General features: G+C 48.2%; 3 protein-coding genes and 1 non-coding gene across 4 annotated transcripts; 2 read left to right on the top strand and 2 right to left on the bottom strand.

The window, feature by feature from the left end:
• Positions 1-348: 348 nt before the first annotated feature.
• F4807DRAFT_449584 (TBC-domain-containing protein) lies at positions 349-4,701 on the top strand (the record flags this gene model as incomplete). The annotated part of the gene is made up of 4 exons (XM_048000039.1): positions 349-577; positions 843-846; positions 1,569-4,535; positions 4,605-4,701. 4 exons carry the CDS (start codon positions 349-351, stop codon positions 4,699-4,701), a joined length of 3,297 nt encoding a protein of 1,098 aa, XP_047858825.1.
• Positions 4,702-5,943: 1,242 nt separating this feature from the next.
• Positions 5,944-6,036, bottom strand: F4807DRAFT_t17. Its single transcript has one exon. It is a non-coding gene; the product is annotated as a tRNA-Glu (tRNA).
• Positions 6,037-6,771: 735 nt separating this feature from the next.
• Positions 6,772-9,842, bottom strand: F4807DRAFT_121237 (WD40 repeat-like protein). The gene is made up of 4 exons (XM_047992891.1): positions 9,487-9,842; positions 9,122-9,412; positions 7,223-9,052; positions 6,772-7,164 (listed from the first exon to the last, which is right to left on the bottom strand). Exons 1-4 carry the CDS (start codon positions 9,623-9,625, stop codon positions 6,905-6,907), a joined length of 2,520 nt encoding a protein of 839 aa, XP_047858826.1. The 5' UTR covers positions 9,626-9,842; the 3' UTR covers positions 6,772-6,904.
• Positions 9,843-10,533: 691 nt separating this feature from the next.
• F4807DRAFT_407503 (HotDog domain-containing protein) lies at positions 10,534-12,240 on the top strand. Its single transcript, XM_047996378.1, has 2 exons — positions 10,534-11,203; positions 11,520-12,240. The coding sequence occupies exons 1-2, from the start codon at positions 11,078-11,080 to the stop codon at positions 11,940-11,942; spliced, it is 549 nt and encodes a 182-aa protein (XP_047858827.1). The 5' UTR covers positions 10,534-11,077; the 3' UTR covers positions 11,943-12,240.
• The last annotated feature ends 1,296 nt before the right edge of the window (positions 12,241-13,536 follow it).

Raw genomic sequence — 13,536 nt, forward strand, 5'->3', positions numbered from 1 at the left:
CAAAATGCGAACCATGGTAGAAGAAAGGAGTTAAACCCGGAGAGTCAATATCAAGGACCGACGTAGGAATCGGACTGGGCACCTGAGACATCTCAACGTCCGGCTATTCAGCACGAACAGGATAACCAGAGTAGCTGGACTAATCCGTACGCGTCATCTCGGCTTCAAAGATATGGCCCGCCACCACCACCACGGGGACTATCGCCGCAACCATTGTATTTTGCACGCGAAGCACCGGTACCACAACCGTGGCAGCCGGGGCCGTCATATATTCCTGACGCTATCCCGCCGCCGAGGCAATCTTCATTATTAAAGTATCTAAAGGGTTCACAGTGTCCTGGGCACCCAATGGCGGAGCCTATGAGACACTATGGCCAGAAGATCGACCAACAGAAAAAATCAGAGATACTTCAATGGTTAAACCAACAAGACGATGCAAATCAGCAACAAAACAACCTCACGAAGAAGAGTCATCAGGATGAGGAAGCTGGGTTTGATGGAGTTGTCGAGGTAAAAGCTCGACGCAGCGTACGGGACCAAGGACGAACGGAAGAGATCGAGTGCAGAATCGTCTTCGGTAAGAAACCATTATCTCGCCGAGAATAAACGGTGTTGCCTATCAACTTGGACCCTTCATTTGGTATATCAGAAAAGAAACTTATCGAGGGATGCAAGGGCTGATCGTAAAACGGCTATTGAATGAATTATTGTCTGGGACATTGGATAGACGATAGCGCATTGATTCATAATGAAATTTTGTATTTGCAGTTTTCCATCCCTGTTTCCTAAATTTTGTATGATTTAATAACACCGAGTTTATTTCCCTGGATATATTTGAATAGGTAGGTATGGTAGGTAGTATGAAAGAATGGCGATGAACTTGGACTGGAGGTAAGGAGAAAAGGGGAGAACCTTCTTAGAAGTGGGGACTTGACCTTCATTTCCTTACATAAGCATGGTGGGGTGCCGTGGTTAATTGTCGGTTAATTGTGGGCATTCAGATCAATGAGATGTTTGATAACGATCAGGGAAAGAAGGCGCCGCATTATGCACCTTGTAAAGACGTTAGTGGGACAAGTAATATGGGGATTGGAATGAATGGAGTTAGCTGGAATCCATAATAATATGTATCATGTATTATTATATTATACTTACATATTGGACATGCCACATGCCACATGCATCATCCATTCTTCTTGCATAAATCATAAACCATAATATATCGTCACTCCATTTTACTTTTGAACGTATCATCAGTCTTACTTTTTGAATTTCTACCTTACCTGCTCCTGTCTCATTACACACTCTTCGCACTCGAGCCCAATGTCCTAAGCTTTATGGCTATACGTGTCTTGTTCCAACTTGCAAAGCGAGAGAGGGAATCAGAGATAGAAGACGGAAGAGGGATAGGCAGCTAGAAAGAGAGATGATGATTCCTAGGAAGACGGCAATATGGATTCCCCCGAGTCAAATGCGTCCCTGGAACGATCGACGTCACAGCTCTCTGCAACCTCGGCCTCCGCCAGGATCTCTCGGAATCATTCGATGCGCGCGAAATCCAAGCCTAGGAAACTAATCTCGCAGCCTTCGAGTTCGGCTTCGTCTGTCGCCGCTTCGGACAAGTCTCTCACTTCCTTCCCTTCCTTCTCTCCTCAGTCTCCGCGTCACGAACACTCCTTTGCAACTCCCGAGTCCAACCATGCTTCCATGCATAATATCGAGAGCAAAATATCCGACACTCCTATTAGGACGTCCATTGTCGACAACCTGACCTCGTCTGAGGCCCAGAAGACGGCGCGCAATGCGCTATTCGACGACACCCCTTTAACGACACAGAAGATACCGGGTGCCCTCCATCACGCCAACGACGAGCATATCGAACGTCTAATTGCGAAGCATGGAGCCGTTCACCTTGTGCGCCAGGTTGCCGAGGACCTAGCCCATCGCGACCTTCAGATCGCCAGAATACGAAGAAGAGCAGACGAGAGAGAAAGGGCGCTAAGAAAGATAATCCTAGGTTGTGGACTATCAAATTTGGATCTCGAGACAAAGCTGCGATCCGTCGAAGCAGAGCTCCAGGCGCAGGACAAGTCAAAATGCCCACCGACCGGAGACGTCTCTGGCATGATGAGCGACGCGATACAGGATTCGATATCTTACAACGCGCTGGGTCTCAACGACGTGAATGATGCTACGGTAAGAGCAAGTAGTTTGTCTGTCCCAAGAGATAATGCTACAAGCAAAGGCACGATGAGGGCTTGGAAGGAATATCTCTGGGGTGGTACTAGCAGAAAGCAGAGCAGAGCTGGCAGCATTAATGAGGAGATCGGAAAGACAGTCATTCATGCACCTACGCCGGTAGATCGCCGACCTCCTATACAGGAAGACTTATTCGTTCCGCCGAATGTGGACTCTGCTCGAAGCTCTAGTCGCGCTTCAAGTATCTACTCCGAACATGCAAATAGGAAACCTTCGGCTTCATTTGCTAGTATGGCTCTACAACTGGTAGCTGGGAAGGGGACCTCGGTCCGCGATTCTGATTCTACTAGGGGAAGGTCAGATTCGGCGGGACAAGGTGGTTCCGTGAGGTCGTCATCGAATGCTAGCGCCAAAACAGGCGCCTCGAACCGAGGAGTATCTACACAAGGCGGTCCTAAGTCGCTGATGTCAATGCGGCGTACTACCCCCAAACCTCCAAGTATACAGTATTCCCGGCCGCGTGAGAGATGGGATGGTGTAGGCGCCAACCCTGAGAATTCGTCAGCGACGAGATCAGATAACTCTGGTCCCGTGGAAATGGATACTATATTTTCCCCTGAAGGCCAGCCACCGGCCTTGTCGCAACTATATAATAACTACAACAACAGCGAATACTTGATTGATCGTTTTGGCTTCATTTATGACCAACGTCGAAAGAAGAGGCAACGTGAAGCAGCCAAAGTCGCTCTTCAAATGAAGAAAGGACACGAAATGCTTTCGGGTGGACGATCTGGCATATCACCCAACTTATTAGACGACGAGGCAGGGTCTAATGGCGATGCCGTGAATGATGATCGCCCGGAGAGCCCGACGTCGGTCGAGGGCCCCATTGAACAAGGCAAAGCCAAGAGATGGCAGGACTATCTTAAGATTGCTACTTTTCCGACAGAGCTTCTTTCGCATACTCCCTCGATAATGGCTTCGAATATAGAAGTACTCGAAGGGACCGAACATCCGAGGTCTCCGAGCATGATCAACTCGGACGAACGTGGCTTCGTCCCATCTGCGAGCACTACTGTTTCGGCCCTTGGAAGAGAGACGAGTCCACAGCCGGAAGGAGAGTCCGCTACTGCGACATTGGTGCATGAGGATGTCGAGGCGGTGAAGCTTCTGCTGAAGCAGTTGAACGATGTTCACGATAATCTACAAAGGGAAAGATCCGTCCGCTGGAATGAATTTCTACGAAAAGTCCGCGCTGAGCGTCGACGTGAAGGCGAGGCTGCGGCTGCTAATGCCGCAGCGGCAGCCGAAGCCCGTTTTCAAGCCGCGCCCGTTATAATCCCGGAAGCCAAGCTCACCGACGGCGAGACCATCGGTATCGCAGATCTCGGAGTCAAGGGTAAAGTAGGGCGCGCGAAATGGAACGAATTCAGGAATCTAGTACTTGGCGGGATACCCGTGGCGAATCGCCCCAAGATCTGGGCAGAATGCTCTGGTGCTCTTTCTAAGCGAACTCCGGGCTACTACCACGATCTTGCTACTAGATCTAGCGAGACCGACGATGCTGTTGTTATCTCGCAGATCGAGATGGATATCAACCGTACGCTAACCGACAACATATTCTTCCGCAAGGGGCCCGGTGTTGCAAAGCTACATGAAGTCCTCCGAGCCTATGCTAGGCATAACCCCGAAGTTGGATACTGTCAGGGTATGAATCTAATCGCCGCGAATTTGCTGCTTATTATGCCGTCTGCCGAAGACGCCTTCTGGGTTTTCGTCTCATTCATCGAACGTATCCTACCCCAAGGATACTACGATCACAGCTTAATGGCGTCCCGCGCAGACCAACAAGTCCTACGCCAATACGTCGCTCAGGTTCTCCCAAAGCTATCGCAACACCTCGACATGCTTAGCATCGAGCTCGAAGCCTTGACTTTTCAATGGTTCCTCAGCGTATTCACCGACTGCCTCTCGGCCGAGGCCCTATTCCGCGTCTGGGACGTGGTGCTCTGCATAAATGACGGAAGCACGTTCCTATTCCAGGTCGCGCTCGCCCTCCTTAAACTCAACGAGAGACAGCTGCTCCAGTGCGACACGCCGGCCTCCGTCTACACGTACATCAACCACCAGATGACCAACCACGCCATCAGCATCGACGGCCTGATCCAAGCGTCGGAAGGGCTCAGGAGAGTCGTCCGCAGAGAAGAGGTCGAGGACCGCCGCGCCAAGGCCATCGAGGCGGACAAGCAGATGATGAAGGAGCGCGAGGAGCGCAGCGCCGCTTGGCGGGCCCAAAAGGGGCTCTCGGCGCCGGCGCTCGTTACCGAGGAGAGCGTGTCCGCGCTCCCAAGCCCGGCGCCCCGTCCGAGAGAGGATAGCGAGAATAGTAGCGTTGTTGCCCTAAGCGCCTTGGACGACGAGGATGATGTCAGTGTTGATAATGTGAGGGAGGCGCCGACGCTGTTGCCGACGGAGGAGGAGGCTTCTTTTGGGCTGGGGTGAGCGAGAAACAAGAAAGGAAAGGGGGTGATAGCCATTGGCAATAAGAGGTTTTACAAGGGGGAGGCTGAAAACAAAAGGGAAAGGAGAAAGGGAGAAGGGGGGGTATACTACTCCCAGAATTGGAATTGAAGAAAAAAAAAATATACCTGACTTAGCAGCGCGGAGTATCGATCGAACAAACAAACAGAGGAGCTTATTTTAGCGTCTTCTCGCATTGACATTATTCTATGGATCGGTTCGCATTCGCGCTTATGGTGGCTGGCTTGATTGATCTTTTTGCCTCGTTTTTTTGGACCTCTGTTTTTTTCTTTTTTTCTTAGAAGAGATTGGACCTGCATATGCGTGCATGCCATGATACCCCCTCCCTGCACTTCTTTTGTTTTTGCTTGTGTTTTTATTCGAGATATATATCAAATACCTAGGCATGCATCGTTGGTGAGGTGGATGGGATGGGCAAGGTGGGTGAGAGGAGGACGGGTGGATGATGGTTCAAGAACAGTCTGAACAGGGGAAACAGGCAGAAGAGAAGAGACGGAGGTGTGAAGATCCGCTAGTATTGGGTGTGCGCGTGCCTACAAAGCCTTACACGGTACCTATCTATATGCTCTTTCGTGTAGCAAGAACAAGGTAATGCAGTGCCATGGAACACCAGATACCAATATCTAATAATCTAAGCAGTGTGCTGCTTTGCTTGCCGTTACACGAGGCATAAGAGATCGGAAATGGGGACAGTCTGGCAATACAGGGGGCGGATGGAAGAGCGGACGTCAAGCACGTAGTACACCCGAATTACTGTGAAACCGAAATAGGAAAACAAAAAAAATTCTACATCAGTCCTAGTTGTTTTCAGATATCTGTGAGTGGCTCCTGTGAGATGTTGTATTGTACACGTGTAGGTGTTCCTATCCGTGGATGTATTGTGAAGGTACCTAAATTGATCACAACTTCCAGCATTGGCTTATGAGGGCATGAGATTCGCTTCAATGTCGAAATAAACACCTTGCTTCCAGAATACACACAGAAGAAAGTTCCTCTGAATGGTAATTTTGAAATAGATGCCTTCAAGACGCATAATCCGTCAATGGATGTTCCCGAGGTACGGCTGCCTCGAATGCGTAATCTATGTGCGCAATACGAAATTCCGCACATACAATAATAGGAACTAACCCTTTCTCATGACAGGACGATTTCATCATAAGGACAAAAAAAGGGTTACTAAGACGAGATATTGTCAAAAATGAACTCCGAATCGGGGAATCGAACCCCGGGCTTGACGGACCTTTGGATCTTTCGAACCTTGAGAGCGTCAAATGTTAGCCACTACACCAATTCGGATTACATGAATGCTTGTGCATCTCGTGATAATGATTGGCCTAGTTAGATCTATCTATGGCCTAAGATAACATGATACAGAGTCGACCAATCAAAGAATACCTATACCTCACTAAATAGTGGGACCGTTTGATAGGAATCACAGAATTATTCTCGTCCTACTAGGTAGACAACAAAACCCACCAATACTAGCAGCAATACCAATAGAATCTGTTCAAATCACAAGGAACACAGATCAACGATAAATACGGTATAGCAGACTGCCATTTGCAATATTCCATAGTCAAAGTCGAATGCAAAGGAGATAGAATGCAACCTGGTCTCTTAGTTGGGATTTGATTTTTTCCACATCCGTGACCTTGGAAGTTCTATGCTCCGCAATGTATCAAGCTGCGTTTCGTACACCACCTAGGTATCTACACGTCAAGAGCCTCCTCCCACTTCGTCCCCATCCCGTGAAGCCCGGGCAGATACACTACGTCCGGGCCGCCAATCATAACCTTAGCTGAACTAGACTGCTTTCCTATCCTGTCCCCTATTGGTTGTGGGTATAGATCCGCGGCGACCTCTGAAGTCGTACAACGTAACAACACCCTTTCTCCCATTATTCTGAAATTTCATGATTTTTTTATACACGAGCCGCTCCACCTTAGACTCGAACGTAAACCGCAAGTGTAAACCCATGCATTAGTCGATTTCCCAAAATTCGTGGATGTATCTCAAGTAATAGTCGAGAGCATCGGATAGGATCATCCGTCTAGTGTGAGATTCGTTCTGTCGCAGGATAATTCCACCAACTCCTCGGCTAGGCGCACACCATTACCATAATTTCCCCTCATGTGTTGCCCTGAACATCCCCAGGCGGCTAGCATTACCGCGCAAATACCTTTACAACCCCATCCCCTCCGCCGCTGACAACCCATCGGCCGTCGTGGCTCCAAACGACGGAGCAAACACCCTCCCCTCTCATGATTCGGTGGCTAGTGATCTCTTGGGTGCATGTTCGCTTTTCCAGAGACCAGAATCGAAGGCTTGCATCGTGACCAGCAGAAACGAGCTCACGGCCATCGGGGCTGAGAGAAAGGGACGAGATCGACGCGGGGTGCGCGAGCATGTTGTATGTACATTGACCTTTTGACCGAATTAGAGACAGATATGTTTAGGGGGTGAGAGTTATGGGTAAACTTACCGCTATTGGCATCGAAGAACCTAATAAACCGGTCCTCGTGACCAGATATAATAACACCCTCGATCCCGCTACTGGCCGTACCACTACCGCCGGTAGGACCACTTGTATCATCATCGCCCAAGCCCGTTCCGGAGCTCTGATCAAGACCAGCTGTGGTCGCGACGACAGAGTTGACGCTTGTACCTATTGTATTGTCATAGGTTTCGAGGCTAGCCATGGAGCCAATCTCCTCGCCTGTCCTCGTGTCGAATACGATGATAGCAGCATCCGAATAACTGACGACGAAAGTTTCTCCGCTAGCTGACAAGGGCGTAATGCACGTCGGTGAAGCCTGCGACCCATTAGATCGGCGAATATCGTGGACCAAGGTGTAATGGAACGGCGAATTCGAGGCCATGTTGGGCTGAGGCGAACTTGGAAACTGTGATCCGGAACTCATGGAGTTGCCTCTAACTCGTCCACTTCCCGTACCACGGCGAGGTGGCGCCGGCTGCGGCGACGTCAATTGTGGTGGCGCACTAACAGCCCATATCTTAACAGCTCCATCGGCAGCTCCAGAAACGACCAGAATGCGATCCGGCGTGCCGTACGGGTTAGTCTGACCGAAAACAGAGCCAAGTGTGGCGGGCAGTACGCAGATAGCCCAGACGGCATCACTATGGCCGTCGAGAGTCGCTTTGGGATCTACTCTACCACGTTCCCACACTCTAATTGTCGCATCCTGGCCACCTGAAAAGATCCAGCCGTCACCTTGGGCACGACCGCCAGTGGAGAAATTAGGGGATGGAGACCACGACGTTAGTGATAGTACGGCACCGGTGTGTCCGCGATGGGTAAAATCGGCAGGTACATCGAGATCAGAGGATATGTTTCCGAGATGACCCGGAGTCTCGCGTGGAATATGGAAACGCTTGATCAAACCGTCGTCACCAGCCGTGCAAATTTCCGGCTCGCCCGGACTTCCGCCACCAGAGAATATCACACTGCGAACCGCGTTTAGATGCCCACGCAGCCCATACCGGAGCTTGAAACTACCATGCTCCGTTTTCTGTGACATGCCGTTGAGCGAAAGTTCCTGGTCCGCGCTCTTCCTTCGAGACATGGAAGTCTTTCGTCTGTGGGAAGCAGGACCGCGGTTTGGTGACTTGGGAAGATTTTCAGCGTTAGGGAAAGCATCTGTATCTGGGCGGTGCGTAAGGGGCTGAAGTTGCTGCGTAGATGCTGGATCAGGGAAATTTCCTTCGCCGAAGTCCCAAGCATCGTTATCAGTTGGTCCTCGCTTCTCTAACGGAGCTTCCCCGAACTCGGAACGCGAAGACTCGTTCGAATGGTTTGATTTCGCATTCATATCTTCCTGCATACGAGCCGCAGGTGGTCCAGAGACAGACCAGTCACCTGGATGCGAATACATCGGAGCGGGACCCTCACCCGATCGAACCATAGGTGCCGATTGCAGGTCGGCATTCTTCGGGGGCAAGTTAACGTTATGGCCTTGCTGCATCGCCGGTATATGGTGGTTGTTAGTGTTCCCTGTGCCTGGACGCGCACCCGGGTCCTTCACATGATTCTGGTTAAGCCTCAAGGCCTGAAAGGCGGCGTCTAGAGGTTGTTGATTCATAGGCAGTCCGAAGTCGCCCTCTTCCATCAGTGGCAAAGGCGGGGATTCTCGGGGAGGCATAGGGTTAGCGGGAGTGACCATGAGGTAAGTGAATTCAGCTTGGCACTGATCCAAGAAGACCCTGAGGTTCTCGCGCTCGTCATCTTCCTGGACGCGTTCGCCTAGAAGACCTTCTAGACCAGGTAGCGGCTCTTTCGGTTTCTCGCTAGATGCTATAAACGATGTTAGTGTTCCAAGTCCGCACATATTGCATCATATAAGAGATCCAACTCTATACGTACACTTCAGCTTCTCTTGTATCAAGGCAGCCCTATCGATCTTCTGAGGTTGCTTCACGGAATGGTCCGTGGCGGAAGGTGTAGAAGAAGCAACCTTCAACTGGGCGGCCTGGTCTTTTACCTTCTTCTCCAAAATAGTAACATATCTCTTAAGTGCCTTCTGCGTGGCATCTGCTCTTCTAGCCGAGCCCTCGAGAGCGGCTATCCTCCCTTTCATCTCCTGGCGTTCAATCTCCCAAGCATTTCTGTCTCGTTCATGACGATGCCACTCGGTTTGAAGGAAGCGCATAACGCCTGGTGAGCACGTCCGAGTTAGCTAAGATATACCACCAGCATTATCGAGGTATATTTCGACGATAAACCCATACCTTGTAATGTGTACTCGGTGGCATGTGGTTGGTTTGAGTGGTTACCAGACGCACCTCCAGGCATTTCCTGGCCACCGGCACCCGGAATACCAGATCCATTCCCACCGGTTCCCATGGCGGAGACCTGTGGCCAGCTCATGAGGTAGTTAGTATCCGGTTGGCCAAGTTGACGGTATTTCAGCCCTCACTACCGTCTTCACCGTTTAAGTTGAGGTTGGCTTCTCAACATGCGCATTTGCGTCGTAAGTGCTTCCGCGAGATACGAGGTTGTATCCGGGATAGGGAGATGCGAAATGGCGGGAAATCAATTGGCCCGACGTTTCTCGAGTTAGGTGTGAAAGATCGTGGACGTAACAGAAATAACTTCGGCTTGCGAGATATCGAGTGATCGAATAGTCGCGATAAGTGAGGTACGAAAAGGGACTCTTGTTCGTGGGTCGGAAATCCAAAGAAGTGATTAAATAGGGCGAGTAATGAGCGAAGAGAATCAAGACAGTTCAAATAATTAACTTGATTCGAAAACAAAATGCGACGCAGTACAAATATCGTAAAGTGCCTGGCGACCTAATTTCGTTTATTCTGTCGTGAACGCGTGGTTATGATATCTGGAAGCTTCGTCGGAGGATTGTGATGTTTTTATTATTTTTTTTTTTTCGAGATGGAAGTTGGTAGAGTTTGAGACGTGATGGATCTGGAAAGCTGTTAGGTTGGACCTGCCTGTCTGCTGGCTTGCTGCTGGCTTTGGAACGAGAAGGACAAGTACGTACCAAAGGTATGGACCCCCATATTCTGGCCATGTACCCTATGTACTCTGCTAAATTAGGTCATTGTCGCCCCGACCCAGTGGTACACAACCAATCAAAACGTGATGTCACGCAAGGCTAGGTTAAAGTTCCCCTGAAGCTGTGCATCTTTCCAACTTGCTATCTTTCGGACGCTATGACCACCGTTCATCAAAGCTCCTTAGCTAAAGCCACGCTTCGTCTTTGTTCAGGCGCCTGTCGTTCCTGCTTACATAATTGCATTCAAGTTCTTTAGCAATTCCAACTTTGATGTTCTACACATTTGACATACATACCTAGTAACATCAATATCCATTGATACCTTCGAGGAATCATTGATATGACTATATTTACCTACCTAGTTAGCAAACTAGGGGATACATGAATGCATTAACAGTTCATAACTTCATATTGTCTCAAATTGTTCAGCTTATCTATCTCGCGCGGTCGGTGCATTTACAGCAGCATTATTGTGATTCTCCAAGTTGGAGACACTGTTAAGAATCTCATCTATCTTCAGATATACCAACAGGAAGAAGTAGGCAATTTAACTACTCTTGATGTGCATTGAAGCTAGATGCTCCACGATTGTATCTATCTGATCGTCCACCCTCGGCAAGACGCTCAAATGCCACAGCCGAGGTTCATTTAAGCTGTTCCTAGATTTTTGAGGGTTCCTCAATTTAGGTACCTATGGGTCGCTGCCCATGTGGCTTCCTAGTTCTCAACAAATTCTACCCTTCAACGCTTAGACTAGGATTTCCTTAGTTAAGGATCTGCCACAACTAAAACTCAATCAGCCGCAAACAATGTCCGAGTCCCCTAAAGAAAAGGAATTACCTCGCTCGTCTTGCGGCTTAGAGACCACGAAGTCACGTGAAGGTATCGAGAGAGTCAAGGCTTTTTTGGAAAGTTACAAGGACTCGAAGAATCCAGTAAGCTCATTCTTAGCATCTCTTTCATATCATCTCGAATGACTACACTCATACCCCGGAAGAATTGAGGGATTCTATCCCGTCGACTTTTAGTAAGGAAGTCTTGCAAGAGATATTGCCGGAATAAATCTCAATTTTATTGAGATTGGTAGATAGGGAGTTGAAGAGAACTGAGCGCTCTTGAACTCAGACTCGTGATATACTGCTGCCCCGCCTTGATCTCTTTTCATAGAAGAAATATCGCACAGCTTTCCTTACTACCTAACTGTTCCATAATCTCGTTGAGAGCAATGACCATTTACTAACCACACTCCAGGATTGGATGACAAATATAATACCTTATCTCTCCCTCGTCTCATACTCGTCTTCACCACCACATCCTAGTATCACCTTCAAATTCACCGTACAGCCCATTCATTGCAACAACCTGAATACCCTACATGGCGGGTGCGCTTCAACTATTCTTGATTCATGTACGACCTTGGTACTTCATCTCATCTCGAAGCCAGGCTTCTGGCAGTACGCTAGCGTGAGCCGGACGGTCAATGTTACATATATTCGACCCATCCCCGTTGGCACAACCACCCACGTCAAGTGCAGCATCCTACACGCTGGTCGTAATCTATGCTCCCTGAGAGGGGAGATGAGATCGGTAACGGAGGATGGCCAAGAAGGTCTACTGCTGGTGGTTTGTGAACATGGAAAAGCCAACATAAATCCGCCAGCCGAGAAACTATGATTACAGAAGTTAAGAGATCTAAGATCGACGAGAAGGTGGCCACCTAGCGGGGAAAGTCCAAGACTACAGTACATAGACATTAGGTGTAATTTCTCCATGAATTCAACCTTGTCTTCCTAATAAATGCTCGCGCCGCTCGAACTAACGGCCCAAGAGGATTTTCTCGGAATAAGGGTCAATTGTGAAAGTGCTCCTGGCACGATCCAAATCATGTCGAGCTAACTTGTGGATAGGCAGATTATAAATATCGTTTATGTATCGTAAATACAGCACTTTAACTTTATTAGTCGCAGTTTAACTTCCATTTGCGTGCATATACTGCTTGGCAGACCCTGCAGCATGTAAGACATCAACCAGACGGGTAAAACTGGGATAAATCCCGATTCTAAAGCCTTGCTCCCTCCTATTAAAGCCGATTCTCTTTTCTTTACTGAGCCTTTTACATATTCGTTATCGGTATATCTTGAGAGATACTGTACAAGGACCCGCGGGGAACAATTAACCGTTAATTAACGGTTAATTTATGGTTCGAAAAAATAAACGTTTGGGAATAAAGAAACCACTGAGAAACCATCTTTTTAAATAAACGTCTATATGCCTTTTTATATTTAATCCAAACCTAAACGTTTGAAGATTCAATCGTTTATTTGAAGCTCGAGATATACCTAGAAGGGAAGGCCACGGGAATTAACGGGAGTAGGTGTAACCTTGGGACCAACAGGGCAAACGGGTCAGGTCAGGTCAGGTCAGGTTGAATCTATTCAGGCCAAGGTGGCCCTCTACGTCTACGAAATCTACAATTGCAGACTTACCTCAATTGCAGTTGATACTGCACTACCTACCTGTTGAGCCTCACCAGTAGGTAAGCACCACTGGCAAATAAGGGTCTTGGAGTTCCTGGAGTTCCTGGCGTTCCTGGAGACGATCCTGGTGGGACCTAAGTAGGTAGGTAGGTAGGTCTGTTTTTGAAGACTTCTTCAAAGACTTTGAACCTTGGAGCACTTGGAGTTTTGAAGAAGAAGAAGGCGTGTAAGTAGGTGGGTGGGAGCAAAGTCTTATATAGAGCTTGAAGGCAAGTAACACAACAAGATCAAAACAGTTAGACTAGGACGATTGGAATGGCTATACACACCTTAGGATCAAAGGTCCAATGTATCAAAATGGCTACACACACCTAGATCAGGATAGCTAGAATACCAAAGTGGTTACACACACTTATTGAAGTTATTGCCAACTAGAAACGGTCATTGAAACTCAAACGTTTGAAGATATTTAACAATAGAATGTAACTAATCGTTTAATTTTATAAACGCTCGGATAAGTAAACGTCAAATTAAAATAAACCATATATTTATGGTTTAAATAAATAAACCATAAATTAACGGTTAATTGTTTCCTGCAGGTCTTTGCCAAGTAGTATTTCTACCTACCCCTCCTTGATGACTAACAACACCTTGATTACCTTGGTTTGCACACACTCCTACAAAAGTCCGTATATGGGGTAAAGGCAAATCTCACTTTTTTCATATCGGTGTTTTTTTTCTTGAGCACTCGTAAGTAGAGGTCTAATGGGTTGGAGGTTAGCTTATAGGAG

This window comes from Annulohypoxylon truncatum (assembly GCF_022578515.1).
Source record: "Annulohypoxylon truncatum strain CBS 140777 unplaced genomic scaffold F4807scaffold_2, whole genome shotgun sequence".
In the NCBI taxonomy this organism is placed as follows: Eukaryota; Fungi; Ascomycota; class Sordariomycetes; order Xylariales; family Hypoxylaceae; genus Annulohypoxylon; species Annulohypoxylon truncatum.